A 20,690-nucleotide genomic window follows, 5' to 3' on the forward strand; every position below is an offset into this window, starting at 1 on the left:
GTGGCCACAGAGTTGACGCCGTCTTTTGACCCGGAAGCCGTACACAAGTGAAGAAAACATTTGCGTGTTTTATAAACGTGACTGTTGAGGTCGTTTCGTTGACAATTTAGACCTTATAATAAAATTATTGAGATCGGTAAGTTTTGCACGAGCTTTCTAAATGATTTTGTTAGGAAATGTAGTTTTTTAAACACAGTCTTTTGTACGTAGTTAAAAATGACTGTTTTAGTTCATTACATTTATTAGATTCAAATCTCACTTTGTTCTGCACTCAGATTAAATTCAGCGTGTAAACACATGTAGCGTATAAAAGTACTGTATAATTTATTTTAAGTTTATGTTTTATAATAATATGAATACGTTTATAATTAATGATTGTGGCCCCTCAGTTGATAAGAACAATAGATTGGCCCTTCAGTGGGCTCCTTCTACCATGTTCATCACGTGACCAGGTATTATTCACTCTCAGGACAGCAAGGACCCAGACATGGTAGTGTCATAGCAGGGTGTTGTGTACATTATTAGACAACAGGTTTGCAGAGATCTGTACACAGATTCTTACTGACCACATTATTAAACACAGCATGATGGTCTACATTATGTACAATTACAGACTACAGCACTATATCAGTGTAACTATTCTGTCAATACACAACGTGGGTTTGCACTGTGCTATCTCACAGCTCCAGGGTCGCTGGTTCTATTTTGTTTTAGGTAACTGTCTGTGCATGTCATGTGTGTCCTTGTGGGTTTCCTTCAGGTCTTTTCTTCAAACGGCACTAATTGTGAATGAGTGTGTGAATGTGCACACACTCTGACGAACAGTTGTCTTCTCCAGGGTGTTTTCACACTTCACACTCTGGATCCACTATAAGCCTGACCCGGATGAAGTGGTTACTGAAGAGGAATAAATCCTTATTCTTCATCAGTGTCCGTTTCTGATTGCAGTGGGTTATTTACAGCAGTGAAATTCAGGGATTGAAAACTCTTAGCACTGCTGCACCCTCAACACACGCTACCATTTCTGTGTCACTGAATTAACAACATCTGCTCAGCAGAGGTTTTATGGTTGTCCCGTTTTTTAGTTGTGGTATTAATAGTATTTGCTTTTGTGTGGTTCAGATTTGTGATGGCGAGTGAGTTCAACAGAGAGCCTGTTGGGCTGGATGGATTACCCGAGCTGTACAGCATTCTACGAGGAGAGGTCAGCACTAATAACATTTACTTAGATACAAGGGGTGTGTGTATGTGTGTGTGAACACTCCTCTTTCACATTCTAATTACTCTCGCTCTTTTTGCAGGTGGTTTCTGTTACAGAATATGGTGCTTTTGTTAAGATTCCAGGATACAGAAAACATGGTAAATTGGCTGAGTAACTCTTGAAATTGTAATTGTAATTGCTTGAATAATCCTAAATGCTAATAAATGGGTGAAAGTTTTAAACATTAATATATGTTTTCTTACAGGTCTAGTTCATAAGAATGACATGTCCGCCTCTCGGGTTGACAATCCTGGTGAAATTGTTGATTTAGGTGAGCAGGTGTGGATTAAAGTCATAGGCAGAGAGGTAAACGCTCAATGTACAACACAACTAAAATCACACAGCTATTGTCAACTTGTGTGCTAAGTGCTGAATTTGTTTAGATTCAATTTATGGCTGCATGTTTAATTTGTACAAATAAACTTCTTCAAAAACTGCTATTTTCTTTTCCTGTTTTGTAATAGATTACCGATGATAAAATCAAGCTCGCTTTTTCTATGAAAGCTGTTAATCAAGGAACAGGGCGTGACCTGGATCCCAACAACGTGATGGCTGAGTACGTCATCTTTATTTGAACACTGTAGATATAATTATTTTTTTTTTCATTTCGGCTTCAGGCGTTAAGGTATTTCATGTGTGTACATTTATAGGCAGGATTCACGGAGGCGAAGGCAGTTCCGGGATCACACAAGACAGAAAATCACTCTTGAGGCTGTGCTCAATACTACTTGTAAGAAGTGTGGATGCAAAGGTAAGTCTATAATAATTTATACAAGTATTTTTTTAACCACTGAGTAAACACAATACCAGGATCAGAACACAAGCTTTACATAAAGTAAAATAATTACTATTACTAAATTAGGAGCTGTAACCCTTTTAAAACACTTTCAGGCCGAGAGACTGATTTCACAGGGGAAAGAACACTTTTTACATATTAGAAGTCCAAATTAAATCTCTCATTTACACCAAGTTCTGATCCTGAGCTGGATAAGAACTGGAATGAATGAACATTTAATACTCCAACAATTTGTAAAGGGCAAGTAAAGGATGTTGATGTATGTTTTCTAAAGACCATTTTTTGGATATTTTTTTTTAGTTCTATCCAGGGTTTGTACAGAGTTGAATGCTTAATTAACATAGATAACTAACATAATTAACTGTATATGCTGTCCAGCTTGATGCTCTCATTAATGACTCCAATAACGTGTGTGTGGTGTCTCTGCTGAGCTTTTTTTAAAGGTGGTAGTGCCTTCTTTAGGCATCAAATATTTATTTGTTATTATTACACTTGACTGCTAAATGAAATTCACTTGAAATAAAAAATCACAGGCTTTGGTTACATCAGTACTCAAGAAAAAACAATTAGATATTGAATGTGGTGGGAAAGGTTTTAAACTTCACTCCCAAAAAGCTGTGTAAACATTTTATGTCCTTACAACATCACTATTGTTTGATTTAAGGACAAACGAAAAACCAGACTGCACACGGATCTTTATATCCTCATATATTCTTTTTATATAATTTTTATACTTTATTTATCTGCCTTCTTTTTCTTTATTATATATATATTTTTTTTATTCTCCTTTTCACCCTATTTTATTCCCTAAAGGTCAAGATATGCATATGTTTGCTTTTAGGTCACTTTGCCAAGGATTGTTTCTCACAGCCAGGGGAGAAACAATATAGTTTGGTGCCAGAAGAAGAAGAAGAAGAGGAAGAACCAGCGAGCCACACTGTCCAATCAGAGCCTCAAAAAAAGAAGAAGGTTGTAACAAAGATCTCAGCCCTACACCTCTGACATCAAGCACAGATTTATAGCATTTTAATTATTTTATTCCATCCTTTGTTCTTAAAGCTTTATGCTTTAGTCCAAAGCATCTATGTTATTCTCTGCATTTTATATTAAACCTTTGCATGTGTTTTATAAAACTTTCCTCTGCCATAGGAAAAGAAAGTCAAGAAAGAGAAGAAAAAGAAAAAGAGAAAGAGAGAGCGCTCATCTTCAGACAGCAGTGATGACTGCAAAAGAGCAAGACACTCCAATACTCATTCAGAAAAGAAGAAAAAGCACAAGAAACACAAATGAGATCTGAATATCGGGTCATGGAGTCCATGTGTGTATACATACAGGATTTTCAGTCTCATACAAGCACAGGCCTGCACTGATCTTAGATAGAAGAAGGTTTCCTACTTGTGTCTGATGTCTGATCTTTTTATTTGATTTTTTTTTTTCCAAAAATCAAAAAATTGTTGCAAAGGAGAAAAACCATTGATGGGGAAATAAAAGTGCTTAAATACAAATGCGACCTACAGAAATTCAGAAAAAAGTCAGTATTTTTTAGCATAAAAAAAAAAGTTGGAGAAATTACATGGTGAAAGTTTATTATGGAGGTGAAAGGTCAAGTTTGATCATTCCTACACAATCTCCACCCACTGAACTGGCAGGAGCCTTTTAAATAGAATCCCACCTTACCTGTATATGGAGAACACACAAAAAAATAGGATATACAGACACAGTCCAAGCAAACATCAGTCACATATCTTGGATCTGCTGCTAAAAATATAAGCAGGTACTGTATAGATTTGTTCTGGGATGAATGGCAGTGATGCAGAGCCTGTGTATTTGCCACATTAATTCGAGGAATCTAATGAAGAGACATTGTACTCACAATAGATAAAGAACACAGTAACCATGATTTTGGGGATGTAAGCTCAGGTTTTATTCGTTTTGTTTTTTGAGACATGAACTACTGAGACAATTGAAAGGAACTTTACTTTACTTTCTTGAAGGATTTTGTTGAGACTACATAACCAAAAGTTATTGTCTGTCAAAGAGAGTAAATAATAAATGATAATTTTAATCACCAAACCACAAACATGCTTTAATGAATAGTCAACAAATAGAAAGGAACATGAGCAAATGCATAATTAGTTCAGCCATGTAACACTTATAAGCGATACTGACCAGTGTGAGACTGTTCCCATCAACTTCTCTGACAAGCGACATCTCTTTGTCGTCCCAATTTTTAATGTGGATCAGCTTGTAAGTAAAATATTTAAAAAAAAACATTCTTCTTTAACATTCCTCTTAAAATATTATTTACAAAATATAAAACAAGCTGACGCTATTGCAAGAGGGCATTATGGCATCCATAAAAGAACAAACAACCAAACTGCTTGTCTATAGTCAGCTTTATTATTGTATTTACTGAGTTTGTCTTTTTTTTTTTTTAAAACGCTGTTTTTGTGCAATATGCCACCTTAAGTTTTTTCCTTAATGGTCTATAGGAGAAATAATGAAATAAATAATCGCATAATTAAACACGTTACGTTTTTATTCTGGACGCATGTGCTTGTAGAAGCTTTAGTATTAATGTGTTGACTGAGATTGGTCTTCCAGAAACGCTGCGTTTAGAATGTCCCCTCACCAATGTGTCTCATGTGCGCATTGTAATTCGTGCTCGTCTGTAGGTCCCACGTCCTAAAGAAAGCTTCTGCCATCTTTTAATCAACAGCGTGCACCTGAAGTGAGGTTGAGGGAGCAGTGGGCGGAACATGTCATGACCCAATTAGTGATTGATTTGTTTCATCTTTGCGGTTAAATTTAGGAAATACACATCTTGAAAATACACTGTTGAACCAGCCGCACGGTTCTTTGTTTGGCGCGTCTAATAGTGCACTTACGGTATGGGTGGTGGGCGCCGTCAAAATAGATGTAAAGGCGCTTCAGAGCGGCGTTTCCGTTATAAAAAAACAAAACAAAATCTCAGTGCATTTTCAATCATGTTCCACATTCAAACGCTTATAAAACATTTTCCTATATAGGTTTGCTCATTCTTTTAAATAATTCTTATTTAGAGTGTCTCTGTCAATTACTTTATTAAATTTCAAGTCATTTTACAATACCGTTTTTGAGAAAAGTAAGGCAAAATCACTCCAAACATCAGTGTATTGAGAATTGAGAATGTAAATAAGAATTATTTGAAAGATTGATCAAACTTAAAAATGTTTAATGAATGTTTGAATATGAGACATGATACAAATGCACTGAAGTTTGGAGTGATTTTGCCTTTACTTTTCTCAAAAACTCCACAAAATAAGTTGAAATGTAATAAAGTAATAGACAGGGACAATGTAAATGAGAATTATTTGAAAGATGGAGCAAACCTATAAGGAAAAATGTTTTAGTGTTTGAATGTGGAAAATGATTGAAAATGCACTGAGAGAAAAAAAATAATTTTTTATGTCTATTTGGGGTTTTTTTTATGACGGAAACGTCAAAAATTGTTTTGTTGCAGGATACACACATTACGATTAAATACATAAACTTTAAACTATAATGTTATGTAAGCTAGTTGAACAGAAAAATAAATAATGTCGCCCTATGTGTAATAGCATAGCAGGTAACATATCATAACCAATACAGTTATTAGTCCATTTCATCAAATGCATTATCCTTATAACGAGATGAGGGATAGAGCTGCATACATACCTTTATCTTTTACGTTTCCCCTCTTCTTCTTTTTTTTTTATTCTGAATTGGGATCCTGGTGGCTTAGACCTTTTTTGAAATCCATAATTTTTTTTGGCGTGGACGCTCCGTGCTACCCGTAGACGAGATATTTGAAATGCTTGCAGTTTGGACTTTGAAATACTTGATGCATCGACAGGTACTGTGTCTAAATATTTCCAAATATTGTTTTTCTTTTCATTGTTGAATATTGATGACTCGTGCATATATTTCTCCTTTTTTAAAAGATGATCGTGATACACTGATGCTGCCTTATATGTTTCTGCATTTCATGTAAAGATATTTGTTTATTTGTAAACTTTGAAATGCTTTAAATAAGAGAGGTTATGTGAAAAATAGAAACGAGTGCCACTTGTGAGGTAAATCAAAAAAAGGACAGTCATGAAATCACAAGTGTGCTGGTATTTGTGTTTTTTAACTGTTCTGTAAAAGGTGTTTGATTCAGTGGGCATAGCTAGGATCACTACAGTCACTGATGTACAAATAATAATACAAATTTTATTTATTTATTTTCAGTTCGCTTTTTTTCACCTTGCATTCCATTATAGTGTTGTCTCTCTCACTCTCCCAAATTGTGATTAAGCAAAAGAATCAATTTTTTTGTTTGCACATTATGGTACCATTCTATAAACTCCTGCTGTTACAGTTGTTAGATAATTCAACCTTTATAATATAATTTCTTATCTTATATGTAAAACAGAATGACAGTTCCATTAATCTGGTCAGAAACACATGCAGTACCATAGTTAAAGGGACTGTGCCACCTCATCATCCTCCACACAATGCCATCACAACTCTAGGGTCCTGAGTTCAATCCTGATTTCTGGTTACTCTTTTTCGTGGTATTTCTGTTGATGTCATATGTGTGCTCATGTGTTTTGCTCAATTGGCTCTAAGTGTGAATGAGTGTGTGAATGTGCACACAATCTGACAAACAGTCCTCCCCTGCAGGGTGTTTTCACATTTTCAAACCGGGCTCATCACTTTAGTTTAATCTATTTGGTGAAATGTCAAGATGTTTTCTTCTCATTGCATGACGTTTTCAGGACATCAACCGATTTCCTGCTATTGCGTGGCTTTTTCAACCGACCACTGGTGTATAATTTCCTGGCTCTCAAGCACCACAGAGGTAGGCTAGTTTATGAAGCTAAAAATGATAAAGACAGAAGGCAATAAGAAAATGGGTCTAACGTGGATGAGACACAGGGAGTCAGTGATGTAAACATGACTGAGAACAGAGACATTCCTGATCACCTGATCATCATAGTTTCTCTGCTTGTGTTCTACAACGTGGTTGTTCACCCTGGATACATTCATTAGGTAACATTTTTCAAAACATTTGTTTTGTATTAATATATTATTATGATGTGAGGCCCAGTTATCAGCATGACACTAAAACATGTAGTTGTAAGTAGTAGTAGTACAAAAGTAGTAGGCTACTTTTTACTTAAGTCAGAGCCCAAACTTCTTTACTTTAACTTTAGTAAAAAGTGTAGTCAGCACTTCAACTTTTACCAGTCTTTTAAAACATGAGTATCTGTACTTCTACTTAAGAGAAGGATGTGTGTACCTTTGTCATCTCTGCAGGGTTTGTACAGACGTCTATGAATGCTTAATTCTCAGTTATGTTTTGCAGTATATCTAACTTTAACAACTGAAGATGCTGTCCAGCTTGATGCTCTCATTGTAAGACTTAATTACATTTGTGTGTGTTTTGTTTCAAAATTATTTTTAAGTTTATTGTCATGCTCATAAATAACCCCTATAATCTAATATTAGCACTGCACTTTTCTTTTTTTGAAAGGTGGTAGTTCTTTCTATAGGCGTCAAATATTTACTTGTTATTGTTATATAAGACTGCAAAATTTAATTCACTAGAAATTAAAAAATCATCGGATTTGGTTACATCAATATTCAGGAAAAAGATAATTACAGATATAGTGGGAGTGTGTGTATAAACAAAAGACTTCCAGTTTCAAACAAGCACAGGTCTGCATTAAGCAAGTCAGCTAAATAAGTTTTATACACTATGAAATGTTGCAAAAGAGAAAAAACATTAATGGAGAAATTAAAGTACTAAAGTACTAACATGACTCATAGAATTTCTTTCAAAAAGAAGAGTTACAATTTATTGCTATTTTTATGAATATGGGAACAGGACACAGTCCCAGCAAAAATCAGTCACATAGCTTGGAGCTACTGCTGAGAATATTAGGAGGCACTGTATAAATAGGTTTTGGGAGAGAATATTGTACGCACAATAGAAAACATCAGACAAAGAACACAGTACACATGATTTTAGGGCTGTAAGCTGAGGTTTTTTTTTATTTTTAGGACATGGCTGTTGAGACAGTTGTGAGGAACTTCATTCTACTTTCATGAAGGATCGTGTTGAGACCACGTCACCAAAAGTTAGTGTCTGTCAGAGTAAATAATAGTAAGTAGAAATGTAATCAACAAACCACAAACACACCTTGCAATTACAAAGCAATAAATACAGTCTAAAGACAGAAAAGAATAAGAGCAAACACACAATTAGTTCAGCTATTTAACACTCATAAGTGAAACTGACCAGTGTGAGACTGTCCCCATTAACTTCTCGGACAAGAGACGTCTCTTTGTCATCCCACTTCTGAACATGGATCAGTTTGTTCCCATCAAGGGTCACCAATGACTGAAATAAAAACACAAAAATGAGTAATATCAATAAACAATACATTTTCTTATAAAAAAAAAAAAAATTTGTATTAAAATATAATAAAAATAAATGCAATTTTAAAAAAAAGCTATTTATTGCGTTATTGCAAGGGGCCATCATGAAAGCAGTGAAATATTATTTATAAAATTGAGATTGAGAGCTTAATACACATTGTTACTTTGTTAGTCTATAAAAGTTTCTTAGTGAGGTCAGCCTGATTTAAAGCACATATTTAACATTTATACATATACATATACTCAAACACACCTTGACTTCACGGCCATCAGCTGTAGTCTCATTAAACTCCTCCCCCAACTTGAACATAATTTCTGTGTTCTTGAAGGTTGTGGATGTTGATATTTTGATCAATTCACCATCCATGGAAATGGTGTTAATTGGTGTGGCAGCGTTGCTCATTTTGCGTGTAACTTGTCCAACGCCTAAGACAAACAGAAAAACAAATATTTTAAATAATACTAATGCTACATGTTTGGACATAATTTTTCAATTATGTCCAAACTGTTTTTTGTTTTTTTTTCACAATTGTAGTGAAAATAACACGTATATTAATTCAATAAAATTTTCCTTGAGACACTGATCTTTCATAAATACAGTATTTAAAAATAAAAAGCTCTTAATAAACCAATTTTCCACATGTACATAAATATTTAATGGATATTTCATAGTGGGGGTAATGCATCCAGGGCAAAAGTCTTCTGTACAAAACACAACACATACCCCAACTTATATTCATAGGTTAACCATGGGTGACCATGTCCTTGCCAATGTTTTTCTTTCAAACCTGATCTTTGTGTATGATGATCCAGTCGAAACTATGGTAAATGTCACAGTGGCAAACTTTTATAAAGTTTTTTTAAAGCCATTGTTCTGTTCGTCTAAAGCATGTTTACCGAAGTGACTGCAGAAATACACACGCTGCATTAAAACACCTGCACTCTCTCTCTCAGACACATACAAGCATTTTCACCCTCATAGACTCACTCATACACTCACCAATGGCTATCATGTACTCATCGTATTTCTCGGAGCTTGTAAGTCTCCATTTGCCAATGAAAGCCTCTGCCATTTTTTAGACAACAGCGTGCACTGTTGCAGAGACGGCGAGAGAATAAATGATAATCGGTAAAGAATGGTAATAGATGAAAGAGGCTGAGAAGCTGCCGAGCTCCTGTAATCATAGCTGATATATACCCACTGTACATGACGTCAGAGCAAAGCCTGAGAAAAGGAGTGGAGCGATAGAGGTGTAAATGCAATAGAAAGAAAATAAGAAAAATGACAAAATTGTAAAAAGCTTTTGCAGTAAAGCTGCAAAGGCATTTAAGACAAAATAGAAAGGATTTTCCATACATATAACACAACATGGGATCTCTGCCTTTCAAAAATGTCATTTGGGTATGGCAAGGTGTAGCCCTGAAACATTTTTCCTTTATGTACTGAATCTCAGTGTTAAGGTTTCTTTCATTAATTGTGCATTAGATTGGGATGATCAAATATTAAGGCATATGACAAAACTGTATTTCAACGACATTTACTTTGTTCATTTCTGAAAAATAAATTAGTAGACAATGTCACAATTCAGCTTCACAGCAGCTTTATAATTTCTGACACTCTAATACTGAAACCTTTAGCCAGAATAACTACATTTTGTACTTTAAATTGATTGTTTATATGAACTGCATAAGAGTATTAACATTCTCAGAGATGTATTCAGGATTCGTAAGTAATTTTAAAATGAGAGGGTGTATTTTAAAGGCAGCATCCCTGTATAATCCGTGCATCCATGCATTGCAATTTGAGGATCTGATTTTCAGGCATGTAACTGCTGTTTTGGTTACTATCTTTGACTTTGTATGAGGTTTCTTGACATGGTTTTAGCAAATAGATATAATACAAATAGATATGTAGCTTTTACTGCCTATAAAGTTTTTTTAAGGTTTTAATTTAGTTTCTGATTGCCTTGTTGACCCAAAATTTACCAAAAAGATCTTTATTATCACATACAGCATGCTGGTGAGGCAACAATGCTACCTGTTGCACCATGATTTGATCCTCTTCCATGTCTCTGAGAGTTTCCTCCATGTTCACTGGTTTCCTCCTATCTCCTGAAAAACATCACAGTAAGTGAGCTTACAAGTGCAGAAAAATCCTATCCCATCCTAAATGTTTTGTTCGGGAATGATAAAAATCTAACAATGACATATTCAAAGGTCCCATTTTCCCTCAAAACTCCACAGCCCATTCTTCTTCCACTCATGCCTAAAATAAAAAAAACGCTAACTACAACGCATGGAGTGTGTGGGGGTCATAAGCAGGGTAAAAGAGTTCAAGAAGTAGTGTGCAGGCATCATTGTGGTGCCTAAAAACTCAGGTAACCCATAAAGCTGTGTTGATTGTGAAAAGCTCAACGAATCAGTGTGAAGAGATACATTTATTTTACCTTCTGCTGAACAGACACCTGGATTGCTAGTGGGATCTAGTGTTTTTTAGAAAGCTTGAATATGGGATTTTGGCAAAATCCTTTAGCACAAGAATCTGCTAAGATGACAACCTTTATTTCACCCTTTAGCAGATACTCTTTTCCTCGTTTGTTTTTCGGAAACACTTTTTTACCTGAGCACTTTTAAAAATTATGTGCTGTTATGAGGGTGTTCCCAATATGAGCATGATGTGCACTTTTGCGTGCTTCTTCAAAAGATGGAAAATGCTGGCCTTGACCAAAATGACCAAATGTTCCCTGTAGGGGTGACCACAAATAGTCAAAGATTTGATGATTCGATAGGAGGAGTCTGCTTTGACTACCAAGCACAGTCGAATCCTAGCAGAGGTGTAATGAAAAGAGGATCATGCCATTTTGATTATATGGAGGAGCTCAATGTCTGATTTCACATAGAACTACTGGGTTTCTTCATATAAGGTAATATACAGTCTATTATGATAATTTTGTAAAAAAAAAAACAAAAAAAAAAACGTGAGAAAAAGACATTTTTAATAAATATTAATAATCTGCATGAATAAATCCAACCACCCATGTGATAGAGTTAAGTTAAATTTTTTCATGATCTGTGACCGACACAGGAGCATCTTGATGGCAGGGATTTAAATATTGAATAATGTCTGGGAGATTTTGTAAATGTATATTATGTTCTAATTTAATTCTGTAAAAAGGAAAAATTGGATTGGCCCTGTACTTAGAGCGTGCACATGCAATTTAGCTGATTTCATTTGATTTGCCGACATGTGACATGCAAATGGTGATTCTGTAGTTTATTTAATATTTTTTGGGTTTAATGATTCAAAATGTTTTTAGACATTTATTCTATAGCTTTGTGTGATGTTCTGTAAACATATGATTTGACTTTTGGCAAGACTTGACAACTCTTATTCGACTTTGTAAATCCTTAGTCGGGGACACTCCTAGTTGTTTGTTGTAGCGTCAAGTCTATTTTCTCTGCCACATTATTTCAGTTTCAAAAGTCAAGGGGCAAGCACAAGTCTAAGCTTTTAAAGACTTAAAAGAAAATAAGACACCAGCGCTCACTTGAGATGCAAACAAGTCTATTAAAATATCAGCAGAGGCATCTTCACACGGACTGCGAGCAATCCTGCTGCAGAAAGAGACTGATGATTAGAGACCTGTTGCCTACATGTCACAGTCTTTTACTCCTGTTGTGCAGGTAGAAAAGGAGGCCCTAGCGTTGACCTGGGTATGTGAGAGATTCCCTGACTTTTTAATTGGTCAACACTTTAAGATGGAAATTGACCATAAATCAATGTTGAGACCTTTAACAAGCTTATCTATCAGTCTATGACGGTCTTCTTCTAAAAGCGACAAGACTTATCCCATCTGCACTGCAAAATAATGTCCTTGCCATATGACAAAAGGTTAATGAAATGGATGTCATGTAAAAAGAATCAACAGGTGTTTGTGCTCTGTACTGAGCTTGTGACTCTAAATTGCATCCATGTGTGAACTGTGAATGTGTCTGTATGTGTGGATGAGGTTAGTTATTGGAGAAAATTGATAATGAATGTACAAATAATAAAAGTTTATTATTGTATTTTCAGTTTGTGTTTTTCAACCTTGCATTTCAGATTTTTTGGTGTCATCGCTGCTCTCTCGCTCTCTCTCTCTCTCTCTCTCTCTCTCTCTCTCTCTCTCTCATTTTGATTAAACAAAATGATGATTATTATTTTGGCCATTATGGCACCAGTTTATAACTCCGGCTATGTTTAAACTCACCTACTCTTCCTCTATAACAGGGGTGTCAAACTCAGGCCAAATCTGGTCTGCGGTGTAATTATATTTGGCCCGCGAGATCATATCAAATGTGTATTAAAGCTGCCCGCTAGTATATAGCGCATACACCGATAATACTACAAATCCCAGAATGCTTTGTAAGTGTGTTGGCGCGTCAGTCGAGACCGCTGAAAAACTCCGCGTACTCAGCGCTGAATTTACTTCGCGATTTACCGACTTTGAATCCCAGAAATGCAGATGTTAACTGCTCAGTAATCCGTTTGTGGTTGACATGGAAAGCGCACCAACCAACCTCCAAATGGAGCTGATTGAACTCCAGTGTAGAGACACGCTCAAGTCAAAGTACGTGCTGCACAGTTTCCATGTTTTCTCAAACGCTCTCTATGTTCACCAGCACATATCTATGTGAGAAACTGTTCTCTTTAATGAAGATGAACAAAACACCACTCAGGAGTCTCACTGATGAACACCTTCACCCAATCCTCAGCTCAGATTCTAACCCCAGACATTGATGCACGTGCATATAAGAAGAGATGCAGTTATCTGGCTTGAACCAATGTGCATCAGAGTAAATCAGAATGTAGCAAACTGAGCTTGAATGAATGTTGTCTTTATGCACTTTTTCTACTCCAAGGCATGGACTGGTAATAGTTAAAAGATTCCTTTTTTTAATTAAAGGAAATGATTAGTATTTTTTGGTTGTTTTGTTGTTGGCCTTTGAAAAAAGATTTACATTAAAAAGTAATTCGAAAGGCTACAGATAGAGAGAGAGACATAATAAGAAACGAATACCACTGATATGTGTTTAATTTCAAATTTAATTTCTCATGTGTTTATAATATTAAACTTTGGTTGTTCCAGATTCAATGTTTATGCAAAACTAAAGTTTGAAATACGAAATGGTTAAAAATTACACATCTGGAGAGACGAAAAACATGCACAATTGCAGTCAATTATTCAATAAATATTGAGTTTGGCCTGCGACGTCGTCCCAGTTTTTAATTTTGGCCCACTGTGAATTTGAGTTTGACACCCCTGCTCTATAAAGTGTGCACAACAGTAGTAGTTGTACTGTTAGGTCATTCCCCTTTCATAACATCATTTATTAGCCTGTGTGTATGACAACACATGCATTACCCTCACACATGCATTAATGCGGTCAGACACAAAAGCAGTAACATAGTAGTAGTTGTTGGGGTTGTGCCACTGCTACCAGCTCAGGCTTCTGATTTCAAATATTTTCTTGTTAATATTAAACCTGATTGCCAAATGAAAACGACTTAAAATGAAAAATCACAGGCTTTAGTTACATCAACATTCAAGAAGAAAATAAATAGATATTGAATGTGCTGGAAATCTTTGTATTTCACACCCAAAACATTGTGTAAACACTTAATGTTCTCCCATCATCACTGATTTGATTTAAGGCCAACCGTCTGTATGGGAACAGCTCTATATGAGATTGCTATAGGAAAAGAAAGCCAAGAATAAGAGAAAATCAGTGATGAAACCAAAAGAGCAAGACACTACCATATACATTCAGAAAAGAAGAAAAAGCAAATGATGCACAAATGAGTTCTGAATATCAGGTCATGGAGTTCTATGTTGTGTAAGTGTATGTTCCTTACTAGTAAAGCTGGTCTTTCAATTGCCACATGCATAATTTGCTTGTTGCTTATTGTTAAATATGATGCATGGCATTGACGAAAGATTTTTTAAAACCAGGATTGTGTGCCTGAGTGTTTGTGTGTGAGATCTTGGGGGAGTGCTGCTGGTTCAAATACGTTGATTTAGTACTGTTTTACGTCAACACAAAGCCAAGTTTTAAGTGAGAGAATGAGAGTCATTTTTAAAACAAAATAGTTAAACTTTACACTAAAGCTGCAAAGGCATTAAAGGCTAAAGAGAGAATTTGGGTATAATAAGGTGTAGCAGCCGAAACATTCTTTCCTCTCTGTAAAGAATCTCAGCGTGTTGTGGAATCTTTAGTTCATTATGCATAAAAAAAAAAGTATTAGGCATATGACAAAACTGTATTTTAATGATATGTGATTTGTTCCTTGGGGGAAAGTAAATGACTAGATAATGTCATTACAGTGCACTTAATAGCAGTTTTATAGTTTGTGATGCTCTAATACTGAAGGGTTTGGTCAGAAAAACTACAACACTCCAATGATTTTATAAATCAGTATGATGATTGCAAGAATTGCATAATAGTGTTACCCTGATCAGCGATGTATTCAGAGTTGCGAGTCAGAGCTGAAATTGGAGGGTGTATTTTTACAAGTGGCATCTGCCACCTTGTACCATCTTTGTACACATCCATGTATTACATCATTGCTTTGACATTTAAAGTGGCTGTAAAAAGTGCCTAGTCTTTGTGTTTTTGAGAGAGACATGCTTGTTTATATGCAACAAACAAGGTAATATAAAGGTATAAAGTCTTTTTTTTGACAAAACAAATGTACAGATGTTGGTACATAAACATAAACAGTTCAACTGTTTTTTTTACATTGAAAAATTCTCCTTTAGCCTGAATAAATACTTTATTTATTATTTGCATCTGGACAGTTTCTCCAGACATTTAGCAACCTTGCATTACAACCCTAATTCCAAAAGTTTGGACACTGGGTAAAATGTAAATAAAAACAGAATTTAATAATTTGCAAATCTCATAAACCCATATTTTATTCACAATAGCGTATAGAATGCATATCAAATGTTTAATTTGAGGAAATTTTGTATTTCATGGCTGCAACATGTATATTCTCTGTTTAACCATTTGATATGTTTTTTTTTTGTTTCTTTGTTTTATTACAAATAAAATGTGGATTTATTAAATTTGCAAATCATTGCATTCTAATTTTATTTACATTTTGCACATTTTTCCATACCTTTTTGGAATTTGGGTTGTAAGATTTTGTTGCAATCACTACTCACTCTCTACTTGTGATTGAGCAAAATAATCATGGGTATTTTAATATATGGCTGGTCTTTCAAGTGCAACATGCATTAGTTGCTTGTGTATATTGTTAAACATAATTCATGGTTGCTGGTTTGAATGTGTTGATTTAGTACTGTCTAGCGTCAACACAAAGCCACAACGCCATCACAAGCTTCAAACAAGAAAATGAAAGACAAAGACTGACATTTTAAAGCAATATTGTTCAAACAGTAATGCTGCAAGGGAATTTAAGACAAAAGAGAGAGAATTTTCCACACATTTCACACATTTACAATAGAAAGGTTAAAGCCCTCAAAAATGCAAACATTTATTTGCATTTAACACAATGTGACACATTTAGTATGTGATGTGATGAAACAAACACGAACTGGAAAACAAATTAATGAAGCATCCGATTCATGAACACATATTGCAAAATTCAAATAGCATGGAAGGAGAGCCTCCTGAGTTATATAAAATCTCTTAGTAGCAAAATTAACAGGAAATAAAAGCACTGCACTCACATGCACACCAACAATTGGTAGTAATGATTTTATGAACTTTTTTATAATAATAATTGAAAACGATTAATATAAATCCAAACTATTTTATAAATAACCCTGTAGACAGCAATGTAATTATAACAGACAATCAATTACAAAGTACTCCTATTCAAGAGAATTACTTAATTTCAATAATTTCCTCATCAAAATCATCAACCTGCATTCTCGATCCCTTGCCTACAAGTTCATTCAAATAGATAATTCCAGAGGTAATTGTACCAGTTTAAAAATTGATAAACTTTTCCATTAGCACTGGTTATGTACCTAAATCCTACAAATTGGCAGTTATCAACCCCCTAATTACGAAACCTGACCCTGACCCATGTCAGCTGTCCAAATAGAGGCCAATTTCAAACCTCCCCTTTATTTCCAAGATTGTAGAAAAGGTTTGTTTCACAGCAGTTATCTACTGAGGAATAACATTTTTGAAATGTATCAGTCAGGATTTAGGCCTCATCATAGCACAGAGATGGTGCTAGTTAAGGTGGTAAATGACCTGTTATTGGCCTCTGATAAGGGTTTTGTCTCTTTACTTGTTTTGCTCGACCTTAGTGCAGCTTTTGACACCATTGATCATACTATACTCCTTGCTAGACTTGAGAAAGTTGTTGGAATAAAGGGAACAGCTCTCTCTTGGTTTAGATCTTATTTGACTGATCGCTATCAGTTTGTTGATGTAAATGGTGAGTGCTCCACACTCTCTGAGGTAAAGTTTGGTGTTCCGCAAGGATCTATCTATGGCCCACTCCTTTTCTCTTTATATATGCTGCCTCTGGGTGAAATTATACATAAACATGGTATTCGCTTCCATTGCTATGCTGATGATACACAGCTGTATATTTCAGCAAAGCCAGATGAGAGAGATCATCCTAAAAATGTTGTGTGTAAAGGACATTATACAGTGGATGCTTAATAACTTCCTTCTGCTTAACTCGGATAAGACTGAAGTACTTTTACTAGGACCACATGCAGCTAGAAGTAAACTTTCAGATTATGAAGCATCTCTAAATGGTGTTTCTGTCTCAGTGTGTACAGCAGTCAAAAACCATGGTGTGATTATTGACCCTAGTCTTTCCTTTGAGTCTCACGTGAATAATATTACCAGGATCGCCTTCTTTCACCTTATAAATATTGCTAAAATTAGAAATATGATGTTGTTACAGGATGCAGAAAAACTAGTTAATGCTTTTGTTACATCTAGATTAGCCAACTGTAATGCTTTACTGTCTGGGTGCTCGAGTAAGTGCATAAATAAGCTTCAGTTAGTTCAGAATGCAGCAGCAAAAATCCTCACTAAATCTAGAAAATATGACCACATCACCCCTGTTTTAATCAGTCTACACTGGCTCCCAATCAAATCTCGCATTGATTATAAAATACTACTACTGACGTATAAAGCACTTAACGGTCTCTCGCCACAGTAGCTGAGTGAACTTCTGTACCAATATGATCCTCCACGCCTACTTAGATCAAAAAGTGCAGGCTATTGGTTGGTACCTCAAATAATGAAGACTACATCAGGGGGCAGATCTTTCTCTTATAAAGCCCCACAGTTATGGAACAGCCTTCCAATCGGTGTTCAGGACCGATTGGAAGTTGAGGCTAAAAACATTTATTTAGTCAAGTCTTTTATCAGTAGATTTTTCTTAGATAAAGGAGCAGATCTGGAGGGATCATGGATATAGAGTGTTCGTTGAACTGGGGTAGGTTGTCGTCCCCTCACTCTTACACGTTCACTCGGGTTGACGGTGCTGTTGTGGGTCATCTCTTATCCCAGAGATCCCTCATGTCTGTGTTACCTTCTGGTTCTCCCTTTTAGTTATGCTGCCATAGTAAATCTTGTCGAAGTCCCCAACTATACAGTGTCCTTAACTTTCATACAACAATAAGGACACATAATAATCCATATCCTTCGCTTCCTGTCACCCCTTTTCTCCTTCTTTCTCTCTCGGTCGAGTTAAACATGCTCCTGAGGTTCCAGTGACCAGTGTTCCTGCCCCTCTTTTCTTTGCGGATCTTCCCACTTCATCCAAGCCTGCCTCTGAATAGTGTCCTCTTTGATTGGAGGCCACTCTGTACAACATTGCAGTTCTCACCACAATCATATAAACTTTCACTTTCACTCTTGCAGATACTCCTTTATCACAAATCACTCCTGCCACTCTTCTCCACTCATTACACCCTGCCTGCACTCTTTTCTTTACTTCTCTAACTGGAGTGTCTCCATTACTTTGCACTGTTGACCCCAGGTACCTGAACTCCTCCACCTTCACCACCTCTTCTCCCTGCAACTGCACCATCCCACCGCCCTTACTCTCATTCACACACATGTACTCTGTCTTACTCCTATTAACTTTAATTCCCCTTCTCTGCAGCGCATACCTCCACTTCTCCAGGCTCTTCTCAACCTGCTCCCAACTCTCACCACAAATCATAATATCATCCGCAAACATCATAGTCCATGAAGACCCCTGTCTGACCTCGTCTGTCAAGCTATCCATCACCACTGCAAACAGGAAAGGGCTCAAAGCCAATCCCTGATGCAGTCCAACCTCCACCTTGAACCAGTCAGTCGTTCCTACTGCACACTTCACTGCTATCACACTGTACTCATACATGTCCTGTACCACCCTCACATACTTCTCTGACACACCAGACTTCCTCATACAATACCACAACTCCTCTCTTGGCACCCTGTCGTACGCTTTCTCTAAATCTCTTTCTCTACAACACACCATGCAACTACTTCTGACCTTCTGTATACTTCTCCGTCAACAATCTTAAAGCAAAAAAATGGTGCTTTTCCTTGGCATGAAACCATACTGTTGCTCACAGATGGTCACCTCTTCTCTCAGCCTGGCTTCCACTACTCTTTTCTATAACATGGTGTGACTGATCAACTTAATTCCCCTGTAGTTACTGCAGGTCTTCACATCTCCCTTATTCTTAAATATCGGCTAACTTGCAGCACATCCTTCCCAGCTCGGTCCCTCTGCCAGGCCAATTGATACAAATCCTTTTCTCACTCCTTAGTGTACAACCACTCATACAGCTGCTCATAAGCCTTTTCCTTGGCTTTCACCACATCCATCTTTACCTGCTGCCACATCTCCTTGTACTCCTGCCTACTTTTCTCATCTCTCTTTCGATCCCAATTCTGTTTCGCCAACCTCTTTCTCCCTATGCGCTCTTCCTTATTCCACCACTACATCTCTTTGTCTTCCTTTCTCTTTTCAGATGTCACGCCGAATAACCTTTCTAGCTGTCTCTTTTATCACTTCTGAGTAGTAGCCCAATCATCCAGCATCTCTTCACCACCACCGAGCCTCTGTCTGACCTCTTCCCTGAACCTCAGACTACAGTCTTCCTCCTTCAGTTTCCACAATATTTTTCTTCTTTCAGTCCTCACTCTCCTCCTCTTTTTCTTCACCTTCAAAACCATCCTACAGACCACCATCCGATGCTGTCTAGCTACACTATCCTCTGCCAACACCTTACAGTCTCCAATCTCCTTCAGGTTGCATCTCCTACATAGAACATATTCCACCTGTGTGCACCTTCCTCCACTCTTATACGTCACCCTATGCTCCTCCTTCATCTTAAAATATGTATTCACCACTGCCATTTCCATCCTTTTAGCAAAATCTACCACCATCTTTCCTTCCACATTCCTCTCCTTAAGGCCTTCCCATCACCTCCTCATCACCTCTGTTCCCTTCACCTACATGCCCATTGAAGTCTGCCCCAATCACCAATCGTTCATTCCTAGGTACACCATCTACCACTTCATCTAACTCACTCCAGAATTTTTCCTTTTCCTCCATTTCACAACCCACTTGTAGAGGCACTGATGACATTTATCATTACTCCTTCAACTTCCAGCTTTATGTTTATCAGAAACCCTCTTCTCCTGAACACACAACATTTCTACCTTTCTCCTCTCCATCATATCATCTAAATCGCTCCCTTTACCAGCCATAGTAGCAACATTTAAAGTACCAACCCGAACCTCCACTTTCCTACACTTCTCCTTTTCCTGCTCTCTCTGTACACTTCTTCCTCCTTTCCTTCACCTCCTTTGGCAAACAGAAGCCCAATTCCCACCGGTACCCTGTTGACTAACAAGACTTGTGGTGGTTGTTGGTAACCTGGGCCTCGACCGATCCAGTATGAAATTCTGATTTGTGATCCGCAAATTTGATTTGGCACCTTTTACGCTTGATGCCCTTCCTAACGCAACCCTCCCCATTTATCCAGGCTTGGGACTGGCACTAAGAGTGCACTTGCTTGTGCAACCATAATTGCTGGGTTAGCATCTCAACTATTGACATGGTGTTGAAATAACACCAATTGAGCATGAAACAGTTGCACTGTGTACCATTTGAAAGGAATGCTGACAGAGTGAAGGAGC

At 36.7% G+C, this 20,690-nt stretch overlaps 2 protein-coding genes across 2 annotated transcripts; one reads left to right on the forward strand and one right to left on the reverse strand.

The window, feature by feature from the left end:
- The first annotated feature begins 3 nt into the window (after nt 1–3).
- Nucleotides 4–4,137, forward strand: zcchc17 (zinc finger, CCHC domain containing 17). The gene is made up of 8 exons (XM_046834398.1): nt 4–136; nt 1,123–1,204; nt 1,302–1,359; nt 1,467–1,567; nt 1,726–1,817; nt 1,912–2,012; nt 2,899–3,026; nt 3,207–4,137. Exons 2-8 carry the CDS (start codon nt 1,130–1,132, stop codon nt 3,345–3,347), a joined length of 696 nt encoding a protein of 231 aa, XP_046690354.1. The 5' UTR covers nt 4–136; nt 1,123–1,129; the 3' UTR covers nt 3,348–4,137.
- Nucleotides 4,138–8,099: 3,962 nt separating this feature from the next.
- Nucleotides 8,100–9,577, reverse strand: LOC124375781 (fatty acid-binding protein, heart-like). The gene is made up of 4 exons (XM_046834403.1): nt 9,505–9,577; nt 8,758–8,930; nt 8,365–8,466; nt 8,100–8,211 (listed from the first exon to the last, which is right to left on the reverse strand). The coding sequence occupies exons 1-4, from the start codon at nt 9,575–9,577 to the stop codon at nt 8,158–8,160; spliced, it is 402 nt and encodes a 133-aa protein (XP_046690359.1). The 3' UTR covers nt 8,100–8,157.
- Nucleotides 9,578–20,690: the final 11,113 nt, after the last annotated feature.

The sequence above is a fragment of the Silurus meridionalis genome, chromosome 22 (assembly GCF_014805685.1).
Source record: "Silurus meridionalis isolate SWU-2019-XX chromosome 22, ASM1480568v1, whole genome shotgun sequence".
In the NCBI taxonomy this organism is placed as follows: domain Eukaryota; kingdom Metazoa; phylum Chordata; class Actinopteri; order Siluriformes; family Siluridae; genus Silurus; species Silurus meridionalis.